Below are 23,036 nucleotides of genomic sequence, written 5' to 3'. Positions count from 1 at the left end.
CCCCCCCCCCCAAAAATAAAATTATTGTTGTCTAGTGTCCCCCCCCCCAGTGCCATGTACCTGGAAATGGAAGCACAAACAATGTCCATTCGCTGCTGCCCCCAAGACGCCATCCTCCAAAATGGTAGTGCCTGATTTGTGTGGTAGATCCTGGGACAAAATGTGTAGGGCCAATCTGTCAAATAAGGGAATTTTTCTGTTCCTAAGCATTGCTATTTTGGAAGATGGTGGTACAGAGGCAGGAGTGAGTGGGTATTGTTCCTGCATCTTCTTCAAGGTACACAGGAGAAGAGTCAGGGGGCTGGGGGGGGGGGGGAAGTCCACTATACACCAGGAATATTTTTCTGGGGGAGACTGGGAAATACTGGATCTACTATACACAAGAGATATTAGGGAGGAGGAGGTGTTGGGGTACACAGGGGAGACTTTTAGTTGTTTTACCCCAATATAACTGTGGAAGAACAAGCTAGCCATTCTATGCCTCCTCAGTTCTATCATTCAGGTTCCTGCATTGTACTTACTGTAAAGTCTTCTGCAGCAGTTCTCTGCATCATAGAAGAATACCGGGAAGGGGTAAAATGCGGACCTCACGGACCTCAACCGCAAGTCATTAAATATCTTATATAACAGCTGAGGTTTCAGATTTCATGTCTGCAGGTCCGCGTTTTAGCCCCTCATTCCACCGCTGTAACTGCTGCTGTTTCTGACCCCACGGATCTTAATAACAAATAATAATTAATTTGAGGAAACTCTTCAGCCAAGGGAGGTCTATGTTTTACCCCAGAGCTGCGGCAGGAAAATGTATTTTCACTTGGTTCAAGGCGGTCTTGAACCCAGAATAGCAGGGCCTAAGACAACTGCCTTAACCTCTAGGCTGCTTTAGTAGCTTGTAAAATGATAACGTTTTGCTACTTGTAGTCTCTGCATAGGTCATGGCTCTGACAGACTTCCATGACACTTTAGCTCTGACAGATCCTAATATTTTTCCCTCCCTATGCGGAGACTATAAGAGGCACAGACCTCAGGGCAAAAGTTTTGCCACTTTTATTCTCAGCATAAGGAGGGAGAAGCATTAGGATCTGTCAGAGCTAAAGTGTCATGGAAGTCTGTCAGAACCATGACCTATGCAGAGACTAAAAGTAGCAAAACGTTATCATTTTACAAGCTACTAAAGCAGCTTAGAGGTTAGGGCAGTTGTCTTAGGCCCTACTGATCTAGGTTCAAGACCGCCTTGAACCAAGTGAAAATACATTTTCCTGCCGCAGCTCTGGAGTAAAATGTAGACCTCCCTTGGCTGAAGAGTTTCCTCAAATTAATTATTATTTATTATTAAGATCTTTGGGGTCACAAACAGCAGCAGTTACAGCAGTGGAATGAGGGGCTAAAACGCGGACCTGCAAGCATAAAATCTGAAACCTCAGCTGTCAAATTAAGATATTTAAGCTCCTGCGGTTGAGATCCGCCAGATCTGCAAGGTCCGCGTTTTACCCCTTCCCCAGAATACCTAATAATCCCCTCTTTAGTATGCTCTATGCTGGTGTCAAACACTTCTCCACAAAGCCTTTCTGCATCTAGCATCAGAAAGTTGAACGCAGATATTATGCAAACTGCACAGATCTGTTTGCACTTCCTGCATTGTCCCCATCCGTGTCTCAAGTTGTGACAAGAGGAGAAGCCCTGTATAATAAAGTCCTTTATCAGATTCCTGCTGCATCCTGCTTTTGAGTATGTTAGAACAAGCTTACTCTGTAACAAATTATACAGTCATGATCTAAGCTGTATGTGTACTTTGAGAAGTACTCTGGTTTATTCTGTGCTGGTAACAAGCAAACAAAAAGCTTGAAAGTATCACGTGGCTTTCTGTTTTCCCCCAATATGTTGCTGATGCAATGACATATCAAAAGTAAATAACTCCTGCACCATTGCAGAATTAGAACAGAATTCTGGACTTGCTGCATATAATTTGTATAGAAATCAGGAGGCAATATAAAAAACTAGTGTTGACATCCTGGACCATCCCCTACTTAACTGCAACCTCCCTCCTCACAAATACCCTGACAGCCACCCTCCTCCCCCTCAGCACCTCCACCCCTACAAGTCAGATTCAGCTTGCAATATCTTCTGCTCAGCCCTATTCTCCTGAGACCCATCTGCACAACGGGAGGAGAGAAATGGCTGCATGTCAGGCCACATCCTCCTCCTCCTCCTCCTCCTTTGCTGCTCAGGGCTAAATGCGTTTGAACCACATAGGAAACTGAAGAGATCTACAACTCAAATTCTGTAGTTGGACCCGAGAGGTGGTATATGATGATAGAGTTATATGCAGCTGCCTTCCTCCTCCACTTGTGCAGATTAGACTCTGGAAGGCAGTAAGTAGGAACAAGGGAGTGATTTCAAAATTTGCACTAGATGGAAGTGAGAGAGGCCAAATTCAAGGTATGTGTGGTGGAGAGTATAGTGCCCAGAGGTGGGTGGTTGGTGGAGGTGATCAAGCTCAGTATATATGTGGGACAGGATTGTGTGGAGAGGGAGAGAATGAACTTAGAGGAAGGGAGTGAAGAATTGGGGTAGGGTTACCAGAAATCTGGGAAAACCCAGACATGGCCTCTTTTTAGAGGACTGTCCAGGAGCCCGGATGGACTTTCCAAAACCCAGCAGTTTGTCCGGGTTTTGGAAAGCCCCAACAAGCTCCAGTCGCATCTGGAGGACCTCTGAGCATGCATGGGTGATGTCACACACATCCGTGCATGCTCCAGGCCCTCCAAACATGGCTGGAGCTTGTCGGGGAAAAAGAGAGGAGGCTTTGTGGGGGCAGGGCTGGAGCGGAATGGGGCAGGCTTCAGGCGGAACAGGGAGGATTAGGACCACATATCCAGGATTTTGCGGCTCAAAATATGGTAACCCTAGTCTGGGGGAGTTACAAGAGAGAATTATAGGGGTGATTGTGCAGGGGGGCTTGAGACAGTGATGGTGGGATGAGTGCTGAGGGGTTGAGAGAGAGATATGTTGGGATGATGTGGGGATGTATATGTGCCAGGTAAGGTTTGGAGATGGTGCTATGGGGTTGGGGTTATGTATGCTGGGGGTCTGTGAAAAGAGTGATGGCTGTGAGCATAGAAAAGGCAGCTGAGAGAGAGATTGTGTTGAGGTGTGTTTCATGGAATAGAAGGTTGCTAAAAAAAGAGGGATGGAGTGACACCTAAGCAATCTTGCTGGGGGTCAGAGATACTTGGGTTGAAGCTGCTGGTGGAGGGAGTGGAGGAAGAACAGGAAAATCAAGCTTAAAGAAGGATTCAAACTGGGTGACAATGAAACTGTTGGGTAGGTGGAGGGCAAGCCTGAGTAGCTGAAAACTGGGAGGTGTCAGACTTAATTTCTGGTAACACCCCTGACCAACCCATTCCCCTCCCAAGACTATGCCCCCTTTTGAGTTGCATGCTATGAAACTTAGGCCTGCATGCTAGAGAATATGGCATAGGGCTAAGGTTACCAGACCTCTTTTTAGAGGACTGCCCAGGTGCCTAGAGAGATTTCCAAAACCTGGCAGTTTGTCAAGGTTTTGGAAGTCCCCGAGCTCGGGGCTTCATCTGGAGGCCCTCTGCATATGCGTGGACATCGACACGATGATGTCATAGAAATGCATGCATGCGCATGAGATCATCGCGTTAACATCCACACATGCACAGAGGTCCTCTGGACCTTGGGGAAGGAGATAGGAGGCTCGCCTCTGTAATGTGGCCATGTTTCTTCAATGAGTAGACGAGTATCAGAGCTGAGGAAGCGCCAGACACAGCTCCTCTCCCTTTTACTGGGGTTGCTCTGCACAATGCATATATGAATTTGTATGCTATTGTGCTGAGCATCACCTGATGAAGAAAAATTGCTGAAACAACGGTATTTTATAATGTAGAGTCAGAACTTTGAACGTCAGAGCCTCAGACAAGTGCAAACTGAGAAGGGCTGGATTGGGTTTAAGCAAGTGTATTGGGGGGAGGAGCTAAGGAGGCACAGTGTGTGTGATCTGAGGTGAAGGGGAAAAGTATGATTTATTACACTAACCTTGTCACTGGAAAAGAGCTGCCCTCACCCAGGGTGATGCCCACTTTTTCCTTAAATGGTCTTGCCTCTCCCACTGCAGCCCCACTCACCTCAAAGGAGCCCCCATTTCAAAAATAGAAAAAAATCACTGGTCCAAGATTTTCGATACTTAAATTTAAAATACCAGTGATTGAAGGTGAGCAAGGAAGACCTAAGTACACTCCTGCCTCCTTATTCGCGGTTTTGGCACCTGACTATTCACGGTTTTTGGTGCCTGGACCTGCCCCCCCCTAGTGAATAGACCTTACCTGGTGGTCTAGCGGTGATGTGGGGCAGGAGAGATCTTCCTATACTCCTGTCCCGTGTAGAGCCGTCATCGAAAATTGCTGCCGTGAGTTCCTGTTGTAGTCTCGTGAGACCACGGGAACTCACAGTAGCCATTTTCGATGACGGCTCTGCACAGGGCAGGAGTGTAGAAAAATCGCTCTTGCCCCGCATCACTGCTAGCCCACCAGGTAATTTCTGGGATGCAGGAGGGAGGCAGAGGTGGGTCAGAGTCGGCCCAAAAGTTACATGCAAATTTTCCATATTGGTGGGATGGCTCTGCCCCTAACCCCCGCGAATAACGGAGGAGTGTAGCTCAAGTTTGGAATGTCTTCCTGCCAGGAAGCAAAACAACTTCTTAGTATGGTTAAGCATAACGTAACCATTTATTTTTTTTCATCAAAACGGGACATTATTCAGTCCCGCCTCCAACCCCGCCCTAGCCACGCCCCCAATCCTGCCCTAGCCCCGCTCTAGCTCCACCCCCAATTTATTCCATTCATTTTTCATGTACACATAACATCTTATTAATTCATAATGGTAACCATAAAAATTTTTAAAAACCACAAAGCGTACTATATGCAGATAAAATGTTAATTATCATTTATATTTGGGGGATTTTCAAAGATGTCAAGGCAGATGACTTTAAAATATGCAATGTTACCTCAGTAACTATAGAAAAATAGACAAATATAGTACAGATATAAATTCCCAAAACAGACACATTTTGATAACTAAATTGAAAATAAAATCATTTTTCCTACCTTTACTGTCTGGTAATTTCCATGAGTCTCTTGTTGCGTTTCCTTCTGACTGCGCATCCTTTCTTTCTTTCTGCACTCAGACCCAAAATTGTCCCTTTCTATTCCCTCCCTCCTTCCTTCCTATGTCCTCAGTGCCTCCTTCCTATGTCCTTAGTACCCCTTCCTGTGTCCTTAGTGCCCCCAGTGCCTCCTTCTTATGTCCTTAGTGCCCCTTCCTATATCCTTAGTGTCCTTGGTGCCTCCTTCCTATGTCCCCCTCACTGCCTTCCAGCCTTTGTCTCCACCCCCTCCCCTATGCTCTGGCATCTCTCTCTTCTCCTTTCCTTCCTTCCTTCCCACTCCACCCCATGGTCTGTCATCTCTATCTCCTTTCCATCTCTCTCCTCTCCTTCCATCTCCCCCTCCCACTCAATTATCTGGCATCTCTTCTTCCCATATCTCCTTCCTTCCTTCCTCCTGGTCTGGCATCTGTCTCCTCCCTCTCCCCCCATATACCCTGACATCTCTCCCCACCTCCATGGTTTGGTAGCTCCTTTCCTTTCCCTCCCTCCCATGGTCTTGGCATCTCTTTCCTCTCCTCTCCCTTCCTTGGTCTTCCTTTTCCTCTCTCCCCAATTGGGGGTGCAGCAGCAGCACTTCTCTTCCCCTATCCCAGGGGTGGGGAACTCCGGTCCTCGAGAGCCGTATTCCAGTCGGGTTTTCAGGATTTCCCCAATGAATATGCATTGAAAGCAGTGCATGCAAATAGATCTCATGCATATTCATTGGGGATATCCTGAAAACCCGACTGGAATACAGCTCTCAAGGACCGGAGTTCCCTACCCCTGCCCTATCCCCTCCCCAATTGGGTGCAGCAGCAGCACTTCTCTTCCCCTATACCCTCCCCAAATGGGTGCAGCAGCAGCTTTTCTATTCCCCCTCCCCCCTTGGGTGCAGTAGCAGCAGCTTTTCTATTTCCCCTCCCCCCCTTTGGTGCAATAGCAGCTTTTCTATTCCCCCTCTCCTTGGGTGCAGCAGCATCATTTCTCTTCCCATCCCTCCCATCGGCAGAGTCGCAAGCTTCCCTCCATCACTGACCTATCTTCCATAGGTCAGCGACGGAGGGAAGCTTATAACTTGTTGCTCTTCCTTGCTTCGGGCCTTCCTTGTTGCCGGGTCCTGTCTTTGCGGAAACAGAAAGTAGGCAGGAGTCGGACCGGCAGTGAGGGAGGCCCGAAGCAAGTTGTAAGTTTCCCTCCGTGTCTCCCTTGGCTTCCCTCCGTCACTGCCCATAGTGAACTCCTGCTCCGAGGCTCGAACGTGTGCGTGCCGGCTTCCCTTCTCTTCTCCTCCCCCCCGGGATGTAACTTCTGGTTTCGGAGGAAAGCGAAGGGAAGCCGGCATGCACACGTTAGAGCCCTAGAGCGTGGGTTCAATTTGAATGCTGGAGTCAGCCCGGGAAGGAACATCAGTGGCAGCAGCAGGATTAGGGTGCAGAGAACATGGCGGCAAGCAGGCGCAGAGAACACTGCAGGGGTTTGGCGCTGGACCGACGGTCCTCTTGTCCCCGCGCACAGCTTCGGGACGCTGTCCCTGAAAACGGGATATTTCGGCATCCCAAAGCGGTGACTCGGGACAACGGGATGGTTAGTCCAATAACGGGACAGTCCCATTGAAAAAAGGACATATGGTCACCTTAGTTAAGCATTTCCCAAATGCCTATACCCTATTTAAGATTAGAAACAAAATACAAAGTTGAATTCCTTTTGCAAACATCTCACTTGATTTCCCAGGCATGACGTTTCACAAACAATGCTGCATCCTGCTACTGAAAAAAAATGTTTAATACAATTTAATTTCACCCTTTCCATTCTGCTTAACCCAACAGAGTTCAGTGTGCACTACAGCAATTCATTACAGCAGGTAAATACAAACAGTAACCAGTCATATAAAAGATATAAAATTAAAATCTAACCACAATAACTACAATAAACCACACAGGGAACAATTATTTATGGAACTACCCAGTTTTAGGTGGCAAAGATGTGCATAAACTGGTATTCTAGCCTCTTGTGCACATAAATGACCTTTTACACAATACCACTAGCAGAAAAGTGTGCTTTGCTGGTGGATGTGCACAAAGGCAGAGGTCACACATTTTAGTATTCTCTCATTTATGTGCATTCCCTTAAATTCTATAAATGGCGCCTAAAATTATGCACGTACATCGGTGCATGTCGCTCAGGGATCTCAAAGTCCCTCCTTGAGGACCGCAATCCAGTCGGGTTTTCAGGATTTCCCCAATGAATATGCATTGAAAGCAGTGCATGCAAATAAATCTCATGCATATTCATTGGGGAAATCCTGAAAACCCGACTGGATTGCAGCCCTCAAGGAGGGACTTTGAGACCCCTGATGTAGCTGATGTGTGCGCTCAAATTAATTACTTGGCCTCACTGGCGCCACTAATATGAGAACATCTATAATATCAGTTGAAGGTGCTTTATTATCTAATAATCGAAGAGGCCAGCTGAGGTTGTTTTCCGATATTCAAATTTTTAAGAAACTATTGAAAACAACTTTGTTTGTGGAGGCATTCTCTTATTTCATTGGATTTATCGTCAGCCTTCAATACTACCATCAATTGTTCACGGGCTTCAGGATATAGGGACCACTGATCAAGTTTTAGACTGGTTTAAATCATATTTTAAAGATCGCTCCTCAAAAGTTCTGTTTAACGGTAATTCTTCTAATGCTTTCTGTAATGATTTTGGGATCCCTCAAGGTTCCATTCTTTCCCCTATGCTGTTCAATATTTTCCTTGCATCACTTATCACATTAGGACAATCCATTGGGTTTGCAATTTTTGCTTACAACGATATCCAACTTACTCACCCTGTCAATCTTGACAATACTACCGATATCTTATCCATTAATTAGAAATTGGAGCAAATCAGTGACTGGCTAAGCTCAAATATGCTTGCTCTCAATATTAGTAAAACTAAAGTTATGATCTTTCCGGTTACGGAAGGCCTTATTCTACCCTGCCCCATATCTCTAAAATATGTTTCTATTCAGACAGTCACATCCATTAAGCTTCTTGGTGTTATCTTAGACGGAAAATTCACATTTCATGAACAAATAAGCTCAGTAGTTAGAAAATGTTTTTATTGTCTCCGTATGATAAGATCCCTCGCCACATTGCTAGATCAATCGTCATTAAATATCCTCATCCATTCTTTAGTTATTTCATGTTTGGACTACAGCAATTCATTAGATAAAGGAATCACAAAGAAAGAAATAAGACGTCTTCAAATCATCCAGAACACCACTATAAAAATTATTTCAAAAGCACGTAAATACGATCATGTCACACCCCTTCTGATCAAAGCTCACTGGCTCCCCATTGAGCACAGAATCACTTACAAAATAATGTTACTGACCTTTAAAGCAAACATTGCCAGCCAACCAGAATTCATCAACAGGCTTTTGATCCCTCCCACCACCCATCGTACTTTACGCACCTCAAATCAAAATTTACTATCTATCCCTTCACTATGATACATTAACACCATGCGTACTAGCATTTTTTCAGTTACAACCCCTACTATCTGGAATTCAGCACCAAATCACATAAGGGAAATTACATCCCTCGATAAATTTAAAAGTAGCTTAAAGGCCTTTCTGTTTAAAGATGCATATGATGTATGATAGTCCTTTTAAAGACGTAAACGGTAGTTCGTTCCCTGCCATTAGACTCGTATTTTAGATCATTTGCCTGTGTTTCCCTTCCTCTTGTTTTTACCCTTTTCCCATCTTTTTATTTAAATATTGTACTTCTGCCCAGTTGCCTCTCAAGTCGGTATGTCATTGTTTGTCAGTGCGTCAGACTGTTAGGGCTCTTTTTACTAAGCCGCATTAGGGCTTTAACGCACAGAATAGCGCGCGCAACATTGCCACGCATGCTAGACCTTAACGCCAGCATCGAGCTGGCGTTAGTTGTAGAAGCATAGCGTGCGATATAGTGCGCGGTAATTTCCTGCTTGCGCTAAAAACGCTAGCGCACCTTAGTACAAGGAGCCCTAAATGTTATTGTATTGAAATTGGGGGATTTTTGTAGGTATTTTTTTTTATAATTCTTTATTGATTTTTAAAGCTTCAACAGGGCAATACAACAAATTCAATGTATAATGATACAATAAAAGTACATTTAACTTTCATATGTTCATAATCAACCATTTTGAAATTGGTTTTTAATGTATGTTTTTATAATTTCTTGTTTTTTTATATATATACTATGTAAAACTGTTTTGATATTTGATAAGGCGGTATATCTAATTTTATATAAACCTGAAACCTGAAATTGACCTAGGATCTTGATTGAAGATGTTTTAGATATGTTTATTTACTTATTTGTATATTGGTTAGAAATCTTTTAAATAAATAAATCAATAAAATAATTGACAATTAATACTTTGTAACTGATGCTAATTGTGACTAATTAATTAAAAATCATACATACAACTTAGAAATGCAATTCTGTAAAAAGTATGTGCCAGTTGCACTGGGTGAATTTGAAAAGGGGGTATGGCCGTGGGCAGATCAGGGGCATTCCTAAAAGTCAGACACGTTGTTATAGAATACACTCGATGCACGCATAACTTAGGCAGAGGCATTTAGGCCTGATTTTAGCTGAGCGTAAATTATGCGTCGCACAGTGGCACTTAGCACGATTCTATAAAATATATGTGACCTTGTAGAATCACACTAAGCACCATTCTAGAAGATACCAATTTTTATAAGGCAAAATATATAGAATCCGGCTCATTTTGGCTATCTAGGCATAACCTAAAATGTAAGCATCTGCCACTTGCGCTAGTGTTTTGTAAAGAAAAGTATGCATTATTATTAACCGAGACGAGCCCTGTGCATCAGGGATGACTCGGTATGTAAGTCAAAGATCTAGATTAGATTAGATGCATCTACTTTTTCGTACCTTGTTCATAGGAGCCAACTTTTCAAAATAATTGGGGATGCTAAACCCAACAGAATTTATCCCTCCCTGGACACACTCAGGGAGTTTAGTCAATAATGGAAGTGCTCAAGCACGCATAGTACCCACAGAGCTGGCTCCTATGACCCTGATATAGACTTAGAGGTCCTTTTACTAAGGCGCGCTAACCGATTTAGCGCGCGCTAAATGCTAAGGGACCTATTGTATTCTATAGGCGCCTTAGCATTTAGTGCGTGCAAAATTGATTAGCGTGCTTTAGTACAAGTTTTTGACTTTGACAAATTTTGGGTCAAAAATGGGGTATAAAGATGGACGACTTAGTGGTCTGAATGATCAGATGGCTGGATGTACGGTTAGATGATTTTCGGGAAAAAAAATGTTGGATGTATTTTTCGAAAATGGACCTTTTCCCATATCTGACTTTGGGCGACTTGCAACTTAGGCCCAAAATGGACTTAGACGTTTCTTTTGATTATGCCCCTCCACGTTATTTGAGAGAGTATTTTTGAGTCTTTTTGTTTTTATGAATTTTAGAGTCTGTTTGTCAGTTTTATCGTTATTATTTATATTGTACCATGTGCAGAATTGTTGTATGCTGCAGATAATACATTTTTTAATAAATAAACAAAATATAATTATACACCTCCCCCTTTTACAAAACTGTAAAAGCAGTTTTTAGCTCAGGCTGGTGCACTGAATGCTCTGTTCTGCTTCCGCGGTTTTGTAAAAGGGGGGAATAATGTTTTCTTTTTTAATGATCAATGGCATTATAGCAGCCATATTTCTCCTGGAGCCTCAGTAGGCCGTAATATATTAAAAGAAAAAAGAAAAAAAAGATGTCACAATAACATAGATGTAAGAGTCTCTCTCCAAGGTTAAACTTATGAAATTTCACCACTTGACGTGTCATGGTACAAATCACAATTAAAAAAGTCTCAACTCTTCTAACAAAGCACCTGTCATTGCATATAGCAGCTGCCTCTATCATGTTCTGGGGTGTGGGGTGTTTACAAGAGTTAACTACAAGAATAGCAGAATATAACCAGAAACAATTCCCAAGAAGAATTAGGGACTTCACTCAGCACAACATGTTCCTCTTCCTCCACTTTCAGAAATTTCTACTCATTCTACCTATAACTGGTCTTTTTTATATGCCAGTACTAGACAGAACTTTACTCTCTTGTAATAGATGAAAAAACTGTTCTCTCTTTTTTAATCAACTACAGTAATGCATGTCTCACAACAATGTGCATCTTTTCGGCTTGATGAATGCTGGGAAGATAGGATGGAACAACTTGCCTCTATACTAGCCCTAATGAATATGTATGAGAGAGATTTGCATATAATGGAAGTGACAGGCATGCAAATCTGCTCCATGCATATTCATTAGGGCTACCCTGAAAACCCGATTGGCCCGGTGGTCCTCCAGGTCAGGGTTGGGGACCATTGCTGTATATAGTCTTCTAACATATCTCTGTTACAGTATAAGCATTTCAAAAGGGACAAACAAGGAGGGATAGGCAAGTTATGACGAATCTGCCTGTCCTTCATGAATGAAAATTCAGTAATGTTGTGTGCCTTGCCTCCCTCTCCGATGACAGGAATGCTGCATAGCTTGAGGTTGCTTAGCGAGAACATTGTCCATACTGTATATGCTATACTATACTATATGTATGTATACAGATACACATACACAGCAATCAGCAACATAAAAAGCCTTTTCCCATCCTGTGTGTATATATAGCTAAAATGCATACAGGTACAGGTTAATCCAATGCCTGAATTAATGGAAAAATTAGAATTACAAGCCTATGCATGCAGCAGGATAAATACAGGCCTGAATTAGCCTGTGTCTTACTAGATAAAGTCAACTGGCAAGCCTATTTCTGAAATCTTCACAATCAACCTCCCACCCACCCCACCCACTATGTCAACAAATGATTACTTATAAGTCTGCATGTATTTGGTCCATGAACTAGGTGAATCCGAAGGTGGGAACCTCAAATGCTGAAGTTGAGAATCAATTACTTAAAAGAAATGTAAGGTGAAAGAGAATGAGTGGGGCTTCTCAGAAAACAACTCTTCCCCTCCCTAACTCAGACATGACACTGGGATAGACTCTGACATGCAACATGCTCTCATATATATTTGGGTCCAACCCTGAAAAGCCACAAGAAAGAAAATAGAAATAAGCATGACAAAAAATGTGAAAGTGGATGGAACAGATTAGGGATCTTAAGCTTTAAGGCGAGGTGATAGAAAGGATATGATAGAGGTGGGCAGAGTGGAACAGGTAAATAAGGTTATGCATTCCTTCAAACTTTACCAGAGCTAAAGGATACATTATGAAACTAACAGGTATCAGATTTAAAACAAGCAGAGAACAGATTTTCCTTTTTCACTCAACAAACAACCAAACTGTGGGAACTTGCTAATAGAGGAGGTGGTAAAAAAAAAAAATCTACCTCAGTTGGATTTAAAAGGAGTTTGGACAAATTTCTGGAGTAGAAATTCATAAATAATTTCTAGCCATGTAGAATACCACTGCTCATCCCAAGGAGGAAAGTGCAAGAAAGGGATCTCTTCTTTGGCATCTACAAGATACAGTGGTACCTTGGATTACGAGCATAGTCCGTTCTAGGAGCATGCTCGTAATCCATTTATCAAAGCGAGTTTCCCCATAGGAAATAATGGAAACTCGCTTTGATACATTCCTCCCCTCCACGAGAACCGGCATTGCTCCCCCCGAAGGCCACCCCTGCGATGCGCCCCCCCCCCCGCAATTTCCCCCCCCCCCGCCACCATTGGGCACCCCCCGCCGCTTCTTACCGTTATCAGGGCCTGGGCACCGGCACCGGCATGTCCTGTGCGTTGGTGCCGGTGCCTGAAGATCTGCCTCCTCTTCTTGCTGGACCTTGAGCATCTGCGCATGCTCAAGGCCTGCGAATTCACGTCGGAAAGAACGTGAACTCACAGGCCTTGAGCATGCGCAGATGCTCAAGGCCCAGCAAGAAGAGGAGGCAGATCTTCAGGCACTGGCACCAATTCACAGGACATGCTGCTGCCGGTGCCCAGGCCCAGAAGATGGTAAGAAGCGGCGGAGGGTGCCCAATAGCGGCAGGGGGGGTGCCCAATCGCGGCAGAGAGGGTGCCGGATCGCGGGGGGAGGGTAACGGATCGCGGGGGAGAGGGTGCCGAATCGCGGGGGGGGGGGGGGGCGCTTGTAAATTGAGTCACGCTCGGTTTCCGAGGCACCGATTTTGCAAATGTTTTGCTCGTCTTGCAAAACACTCGCAAACCGGTGCACTTGTAAACCGAGGTACCACTGTACTTCCTAGTGACAAGGATTGGCATTTATTCGATACAGGTGCTAGTTTTGAAGGACCTGCCACTTATGCTCTTATATTGAATATTTTAGGAAATTTGTTGTATTTCAATTAACTGTATTTCGTTGATTGTCAAGCCTTCTTCTGTGCAAACTGTCTAGAAATTGTTTGATTATGGCGGTATAGAAGAATAAAGTTATGTTATGTAAACTGAAATACAAGCAGCCAAAAATAATACAGCCAGAAGCTAGTTATCCTGACACTTACACAGCTCTGGGACGTTCTGTCTTTTGGAATTACTCCAGCTTTGTGGCGATCTTAGAAAAGCCACATCTGCAGTACCACCACCACCAGTCACAGCAGACCCATATACCATAATTCCAGATGGGTAGATCTCAGAACATATCCTTTCTGGTTTAGAATGCCCAATTCTAAGAACTGGGTGTGGTGACTTCCTTTCATATACTGCAACCTTTCTGCACATCTCCTTTTCTTATATTGTACGTATTTACTACTTCTCTCAACCTTCAAAAGCCTACAGATTTTGCAAACTTCTTATACAAGGCAGCTTCCAGGATTATTATTTAGCTGGCTTGTAGGTATTACTTTAGGAATATTTTTTTAAAGAGATTGAATGGTACTCTTCTGGTATTTGTAGTCATGTCTTTTTCTCTGACAAATTCACTATATATACCACATATATTCAAATATAAACCGAGATTTTGGGACCAAAAAAATGACCCCCAAAATGGGGTTTATATTTGAGTCCTTTGGTCTGTGCTCCCCTCCACCCCTGCTCGGACCTGTTTGCAGGCCTCCAGTGGGCCTGCCTGAAGCTCTGGTGGTCCAGCAGTGAGCCAGGACAGGAGCAATCCTTCCTATGTCCTGTTCCAGCCAACTCTAAACCACCCCACCTCCCTTCTGCCTCCCTGACCCCTGTAGACCTTACCTGTACAGCCCTGGTGGTCTAGCAGTGAAATGGAGCAGGAGTGATCTTCCTATGCTCTTGCCCCGTGAGAGCCACAATGAAAAATGCCTGCCGCAACTTACCACTGCAGTCTTGCACGACCACAGGAACTTGCAGCAGGTATTTTTGAGTGCGGCTCTCAAGAGGCAGGAGCATAGGAAGATTGCTCCTGCCCCGCTTCACCGCTAGACCACTAGGACTATAAAGGTAAGGATTACAGGGTCGGAGATGTGGAAGCAGGGTGGTTTAGAGTCGGTCGGGAGAGGAAGCAGGAAGGATCACTCCTGTCCAGGCTCATCACTGGACCACCAGGGCTTCAGGCAGGCCTGTAGTGGGCATCAGGGGATGGGTAGGAAGGGAAGGAAGGAAAGGAGGGCTGGGTTCAAGTCAAGGCACTTGAATATAAACCCCCTGGTTTATATTCAAATCAACCTTTTTTTCCTCCTTTTGGGGGGAAAAATATTAACCCAGTTTATATTCGGGTCAGTTTATATTTGAATATATACGGTAAATGCAGTCATTAGATCTGAATCCATTCAGTGTTTATCATCTTTCAATCAATAGTGCATTAAGAAACTTGCATTTCTTACCATCATGGCCGGAATTGAGCAGATGTTCTCCAAGGTCACACCCAAACACCCTTTCTTTCAGAATCCCACGCTGCTTCAATTTTTGCTTTGTTGGGCGAGACTTCATGAATGTTCTCAGGAAGGTAATGAGCTTACCGTGCTTTTTGGACACTGCATAAAAAAAGAAGATACATCATTATTCTAGCTGCACAATAACAAGGCCTGTATATTTAGCTTATGAGATCTCTGAACTCCCATTCAGCAACAATTAATGTTTGTCTTTTGATGGGATTTAAAAGAGCATAAACTCTCGTTTTCAAGGAGGTGGTCTATTATTTAGATTCTAGAGTGAAAGAATAGGCTTGAAAATTAAGACAAAAGAGGTTCCATTGGCCTTCAATGTGGGCAGATCATCTCTCTGTGGTTGAAAGTGCACTGTGAAGGAAAGCTCCATTCAAACCTCCCATCTTTTATAATTCATTAGATCTGATCATATCACATGGTCTCCCTGATATTCAGTCGGCGGTGGTGAGCAATTTTTTTAAACGTTGATCATCATCAGCTAAATTATCCACTGATATTCAATGCTGGGCCATGTCCAGTCAATGGCACTAAACACTGGAGATAATTCCAGATGGCCTGGCCTCCTGGAGCTTATGCGAGCCTGGGCAATATCCAGCTGGGGCTGTATAAGAGTTATGTGGTCCCAGTAGTATATTGGGCCTGTGTATCTTTTTAAAATTTTTAAGAAAAAGGTCCTCACTAGCCCCTTCTTTTCCCCACCATATCCCACACCACCATGCCCCCTCTTTCCCCCTCCCTCTGTCTGCAGCAACACACCCGAAGGCCTACTGTTGAGCCTGGTGATCCAGCGGGGGATTAGTTGGGGCAGGAGTACAATCACCTCACTCCTGCCCCTTGTGATGGCTGCACAAAATGGCTGCTACCTCAAGGGACAGGTGCAAAGAAACTGTGAACTTGCTCCAACCACCACCCCTGAACCATAAGGTACAGAAGTAGGACAAGAAGACCTACTAAACCCTGGTAAATGGGTGCGGGACCTTCCAAGGGGTGGGGTTGCCTCTGGCAGAGAAGAGGGGGAGAGGGGAGCTCTTTTATTTTTGTTTAGAAAAAAGATTCTAAATTCACCCGCTTAGCTTATGCAGGCCTTGGCTGAATATCGCTGGGGCCTGCTAAGCCCTGGCTCCTCCCACTAGCTTGCCCCTGAAGACCTACTTTTTGGAGAGCTGGTCAGAGCTGATATTCATTGGCACTGCCCAGCTTAGTGCTGCTGAATTTGGCTGGCAAAAGGCTATTTAAACAGGCCAAAGCTACTGTAGCCCGCTTAAATTGTTTTGAATATCAGCCCCAACAAGACATATGTTGCCATGCTATCCCTGAGCAATTTATTCATAAGGCTGCTTTCTTTTCCACAGTCAAGCAAACTGAAACCATATGGCGAGAAACAAGGGTGTGGTTTATGCTTTACAAGCAGACGTATGGGGGGATAGTTTTATAAAAGGGTTCCTAAGTGGAAGCCCAAGAGGGTGCCTATTTTAGTTCTGGGTGCTTATGCCATAAAGGCACATTGACATCTATGCTGCCTCTTTGGAATGCTAACAAAGCATGTCAATACAAATTTATGCCTATAGGGCCTGATTCTATACATGTCTCCTATAAAAAAATCAGCATCAACTAGTGCGGCGCTAAGCGCAATTCTATAAAAATTAGGTGCCCATTATAGAATCATGCTTATTACTGCCTAAGTGTGCTTAGGCGGTGCTAAGTGTTCTAACTTTTAGGCGCACCCTATTTACGCCAGGGTTTTCTTTGCATAAATGCCTGTGCCTAAATTAGGCTTCTAATGGCTCCTTAACTCAAAACCAGGAGCCTAACACAAAAATATGTCCACAATCAGCCCCTGCACAATCAGCGCCTTTGCACTAGGCGCCTAACTTTCAATTAACTAACCTTTGTGCCAATTAAGAGTTCCAAGTTTTTATTAAAATTTGATAAAACGCTTCTGTAATAAATTCAAAGCGATGTACAGTGGTGCCTCACACAACGAACTTAATTGGTTCCAGGAGCAAGTTTGTTATGTGAAACGTTCGTTATGTGAAACGCGTTTTCCCATAGGAATACATGTAAAAAAAAATAATTCGTTCTGCAGCATAAAATATGCTAAGATGACATAAAAAAAGATAAATTTTTGGTTATTATTTTTATTTAGATACATCTAAAAACATAATTGTTTTTTAAAACAACACACATTTTTTAAATTTAAAGACAGACTAAGTAGAGTCTAATTTTACAGTGAGAGGGCAGAGTCTCAGCGGCAAAAACTGGGACTTAACTGTTCATTTTTTTTTTTTCTACCGTGTTTCCCCGATGATAAGGCAGGGCCATCAAATAAGACAGCCCCCCCTTTTTAGAAAAAAATGTAAAATAAGGCACCCCCCCGCAAATAAGCCACCCACCGATACCTGCGCTTACCCGAATCGGGTGGTACGGTGGGTGACTCCGTGTGGTCCTTGGCACCCCCGACACGATCGGGGCAAGAGGGAGCTCAAGCCCTCTTGCCCCCCCGACTCCCCGACACGATCGGGGCAAGAGGGAGCCCAAGCCCTCTTGCCCCCCGACTCCCCGACACGATCGGGGCAAGAGGGAGCCCAAGCCCTCTTGCCCCCCCGACTCCCCGACACGATCGGGGCAAGAGGGAGCCCAAGCCCTCTTGCCCCGCCGATTCCCCAACTCCCCGACAATATCGGGCCAGGAGGGAGCCCAAGTCCTCCTGGCCACGGCGACCCCCTAACCCCACCCTGCACTACATTACGGGCAGGAGGGATCCCAGGCCCTCCTGCCCTCGACGCAAACCCCCCCCTCCCCCCAACGACCGCCCCCCCCAAGAACCTCCGATCGCCCCCCCAGCCGACCCGCGACCCCCCTGGCCGACCCCCACGACACCCCCAACCCCCTTCCCCGTACCTTTCTGTAGTTGGCCGGACAGACGGGAGCCAGCCCCGCCTGTCCGGCAGGCAGCGAACGACGGAATGAGGCCGGATTGGCCCATCCGTCCCAAAGCTCCGCCTACTGGTGGGGCCTAAGGCGCCTGGGCCAATCAGAATAGGCCCGGAGCCTTAGGTCCCTCCTGGGGGCAGGGCCTGAGGCACATGGTCGGGTTGGGCCCATGTGCCTCAGGCCCCGCCCCCAGGAGGGACCTAAGGCTCCCGGGCCTATTCTGATTGGCCCAGGCGCCTTAGGCCCCACCAGCAGGCGGAGCTTTGGGACGGATGGGCCCATCCGGCCTCATTCCGTCGTTCGCTGCCTGCCGGACAGGCGGGTTTGGCTCCCGTCTGTCCGGCCAACTACAGAAAGGTACGGGGAAGGGGGTTGGGGGTGTCGTGGGGGTCGGCCAGGGGGGTCGCGGGTCGGCTGGGGGGCGGTCGGAGGTTCTTGGGGGGGCGGTCGTTGGGGGGAGGGGGGGTTTGCGTCGAGGGCAGGAGGGCCTGGGATCCCTCCTGCCCGTAATGTAGTGCAGGGTGGGGTTAGGGGGTCGCCGTGGCCAGGAGGACTTGGGCTCCCTCCTGGCCCGATCGTGTCGGGGAGTCGGGGGGGCAAGAGGGCTTGGGCTCCCTCTTGCCCCGATCGTGTCGGGGAGTCGGGGGGGGCAAGAGGGCTTGAGCTCCCTCTTGCCCCGATCGTGTCGGGGAGTCGGGGGGGCAAGAGGGCTTGGGCTCCCTCTTGCCCCGATCGTGTCGGGGAGTCGGGGGGGGCAAGAGGGCTTGGGCTCCCTCTTGCCCCGATCGTGTCGGGGAGTCGGGGGGGCAAGAGGGCTTGGGCTCCCTCTTGCCCCGATCGTGTCGGGGAGTCGGGGGGGGGGGGGGCAAGAGGGAGCCAGGCGGAGAGAGGGCAGTTAAGCGCAGTGCCTGCGCGGAAGGATGCAGCTCGGGCGACTTCGTTGTGTGAAACGAAGTTCGTTGTACGAATCAAGACATAAAGTTCGTTGTGCGCAGCGTTCGCTGTGCGAGGCGTCCGTTATGCGAGGCACCACTGTACATTAAAATTTGTCACATAAAAAAACATACTATGGACTACCGATTTAGCCTATTACTCAATTTAGATAAGGCATGCTCCCCTACACTCCCCCCGTGGTCACTGACTCCCCCCCTAAAGATGTAAATGAAACAGTATATACCTCCTGTATGATAGGGAATTTCTCACAGATCTGAAGCTATCTCCTATTTTTTCCTGTTTGTTTTAATTAGATTGTAAGCTCTAATGAGCAGGGATGGTCTCTTACATGTTAATGTACAGCGCTGTGTATATCTAGCACGAGAGAAATGATTAGTAGTAGTATGTAGGCACCTAGCATTACAAAAATACAGGGAGGAATGGAGGGAAGTGTAATACAAAAATCCCAAAATATCACTCCAAGACAAAAGCACCACACAAGCCAAGAAAACTAGCTTATTACTAAAGCGAAAGAAAAGCCTCAGACAGGTGTACCCACACTCTTCTACCCAAGCATCATAGGCAAAAAACTTTCGCACAAGTTTAAAGATAGCAGGTGGGAGCAAAAAAATAGACGAAAATGATTAACGGTAAAAACCACTGAACACAAACAGGCCAGGCCAACGATCGTTTCGTAGCCGGTAACCACTGCTTCAGGGCATAGGCACCAAATCCAGGCTATCGGTACGCAGATCCTAACTGCTGCTTTTAACTACCTAGCATTAGGTACACTTTATAGAATTTGAGGGATGAGGTATACCAAAAAACTATATATATATATATATATATATATATATATATTCTCTTCAAATTCATATAGGAGTGTCACAGGGTGTGCCACATTAGAGCATTATTAATAAATCTACCATGAAAACAGTCATCATAAAATTGCATGACACAATCCCCTATCCAAGCCTAGTGCTATAAAACTTCCCAGATCCCACACACACCTAAGCAACCTGCTAAGCAAGAAATCAGGAGAGTGCCTAAGCTACTCTAGTTTTTCAAGCTTGGCTGACCAAATGCCCTACATACAGCCTCAATAAATTTTAAAGTGGGCCAACCCCCCAAATTGACAGACAGCCAAGCTATGAAATCTAGCTTAGCTATAAAAGCCAAATGTGTCTACTAGGCTAATTTAATTAATACAGAAAATAAAATCACTGTTTTAACCATAACTTTAAAAATGATTCCATTTTAACCTCCTCGTTTATTGCCTTATTTTCTCATCGCTTTCATCTCAATTTTCCCTTTTCCTTCTCATCCGTTGTTTCTCATTTCCCTGTCTTCCTTTTATTTCCTCAACCTCTTTTTCTTCCCCCCCTCTCTGCTCCAGCCTATCTCTCCAATTCCTCCCTCTTCAGAACCCAGCTTGGCTTGCTGAGTCACTAATAAGATTTTTGAATCCTAACCTGTCACTACAAACCATCCTTCCTTCCTCACCTCTCCATTACCCTTTCTTACCTGTCCACCTTCTTTCTTGTTTCACTCCCATTCTTTCCTATTTGCCTTTTCCACCCTTCCAGCTCCACTTTTCTCCTCCTCCCTAAATCTCCTCCTCTTATATCTTCCATACCTCTTGACCATTTCTTACCCCTTATTCCACCTATACAGTATATCTCTCTCCAGTGGCGTACCTAGGGTATGTGGCACCCGGGGCCCATCATTTTTTGACACCCCCCCCCCATGTAAAAAAATATTTTTTGTAATGACCATGAAACGGAATAAATGGTCAGAATAGAAACAGGCAGTGAAAATTTTCTTATATTCCAAACATAACATAAATTATGTCTGAATTGTCATGACATCAGAAGTACATATGGAGTAGTTGCAGGTGATGCTTGGGACAGTTCTGATTGTGTTAGTTCGGTTTTATGTGTTTTTTGAATAGAAGGGTTTTTATTTCTTTTTGAAGGTTTTGCAGTATGTGGTCGATGTCAATTGGTTGTAGGGTTGGGGGTCGAGTGTTGCAGCTCGAATGGCTAGGAGGTAGTCGAACAGTTTTTTTCTTTTGACGTTTTTGGTTGGAGGGTGTGTGAATGGTGCGTGAGTTCTCCCATGTCTGTTTGAAGTGGATTGAATTATTTAGCTGAAGAAATTACTTACCCCTCATCCCACACACATTAATTCTCTTCCATTTTTGTTCCCATTATAAAAAACACTGATGTCAGAGGAGGGGCGGGACCGTGGCGCAGGAAGCAGCGCCCAAGCAGCTCAGGGATAGCTGACCTCGCGATCCTGCTGCTTGCTGCTTCACAGGTGGTGCAGGAAGGTCAGTGGGGCGAGCGGTCCTTCGGGGGTGTGGGGGGACTGAACGGCAAGGCCGGGAGCACCCCTTCAGGGCTGGCACCCGGGGCGGACCGCCCCTCCCGCCCCCCCTTGGTACGCCACTGTCTCTCTCCCCCTCATAATAATCTTCATTTCTACACTTCTTACTCTCTCCCATTTCTTTCTTCTTCACCACCCACATGTCCACCTTTTATTCCCTTCACCTTGTATTACCCTCTTCTTTTTCCCTCCAGATACTGATTGATACTTCTTTCTCATCAAAATCCCTTTATTTATTCACATTCCTCCATACACCAATACTGAACAGTATAGGGGGAAAAAAAACATAACAGTAATGCTTTGTGATTGAGAGGAGACGGAGTGCAGGGATGAGAAGTTCTGACTTTGCTAAGTCTTGCCTCATCTGTTCAGATGAAGCACTGAATCCGAACCAGGTTCTGGGCTGGAGCATTTCATGTGTTTGACCAGTAATCCGCCTTGAACTGCAAGGTAATGGCGGAATAGAAATCTCTGAAGTAATGTAATTTCTTGTAAATCTACTAGCGCAATAAGGTTGAAGGTAATTGGCAAGTGTGATTCCTGGCCATCCTTTACAACCCCCTTAACATAACTTAATACTTTATTTATATACTGCAATATGTCTTTCGGTTCAATGCAGTTACAGAAAATAGATACAACAACAAAGAAGAAAAATATTAACATCGAAAATTATTAAAACCACTTGTATGTAGTATTAAGGCACATAGGATTCCCTTTCTGTCCCAAATAGGGATTACAATTGATTTGCCTATGAAGTGAATGATACAAAGTATAAATAAAACAGGAGGGAAGCATCTCAGATCACCGCCTGCACCAAAAAAGGCACAAGAGTAAATGCCTGAAAGGAAAGGGGTAATATGTTATATAATATTTGAAATACACTGTACAATGTAGGTACAGTTACAAGTCAAATTTACACATGAAGAGAGTAACACAATGGTGCAGTATAACTTACCAAATTAGAATGAAGTCATAAAAAAGTTGAAATAAAATATAGTTTCAGTCAGTGAGAAAAAAAAAAAAAAATTTCTCCAGGGCAAATAGGGCCATGACCAGTTCTACTCCTTGCAAGCGTCCAGGGTCAGGGTCCTCATGGCAAGGCATAACGTTGACCACAGGCCCTTTTCCAACAACACCTCAGCATCAGCACTGGAACAGGATAACGCCGAAGTAGACCCCGCTCAACATTTAAGGGCAGGGCCCGATGCCTTGACCAGTGTCAGGGAAGAGTGGAGATCTCCTACCCCAAAGAGGCATCTGAAGGAAGCAGCGACCCCTCGCCGTCACAGTCTTTCCCAACACATTAGGGTTTAGATCTTATTTTCATGAAGATTATTTTGAGTTTACTGGTACAAGGTCTGATATTTTCATACTGCGGCAAAGAGGCCAAGTTCCTGAAGGTGCTAGGAGATTGCTTCCTGGAACAAATGGTAAAAGAGCCGACAAGAGGCAACGCCACCTTGGACTTGGTCCTAAATGGCCTCACGGGACCGATAACAGAAGTGGAAGTCATGGTTCCACTGGGAACGAGTGATCACAATGTAATCAACTTTAAACTTGACATCGGGAAAGGGAAACATGCCAAAACCTTAACCACCACCTTAAACTTTAAAAAGGGTAAATACGATCGCATGAGAGCCATGGTAGAAAAACGACTCGAGAAGATGGTGGACAAACTTGAAACAGTAGATCAAGCATGGTCCCTACTGAAAAATA

At 45.1% G+C, this 23,036-nt stretch overlaps 1 protein-coding gene across 9 annotated transcripts in view; it reads right to left on the bottom strand.

Moving 5' to 3' along the window:
• Positions 1-23,036, bottom strand: part of ARHGAP32 (Rho GTPase activating protein 32) — a 786,874-nt gene that overhangs the window by 80,798 nt on the left and 683,040 nt on the right. For all 9 annotated transcript variants that reach the window (XM_033918046.1, XM_033918043.1, XM_033918048.1 and 6 more), the window contains one exon: positions 15,003-15,152. In XM_033918046.1, coding sequence (XP_033773937.1) covers positions 15,003-15,152 — 150 coding nt within the window. The remainder of the gene's footprint in view (positions 1-15,002; positions 15,153-23,036) is intronic.

This window comes from Geotrypetes seraphini, chromosome 13, assembly GCF_902459505.1.
Source record: "Geotrypetes seraphini chromosome 13, aGeoSer1.1, whole genome shotgun sequence".
Taxonomy (NCBI): Eukaryota; Metazoa; Chordata; class Amphibia; order Gymnophiona; family Dermophiidae; genus Geotrypetes; species Geotrypetes seraphini.
This window is presented reverse-complemented; position numbering and strand designations above follow the sequence as displayed.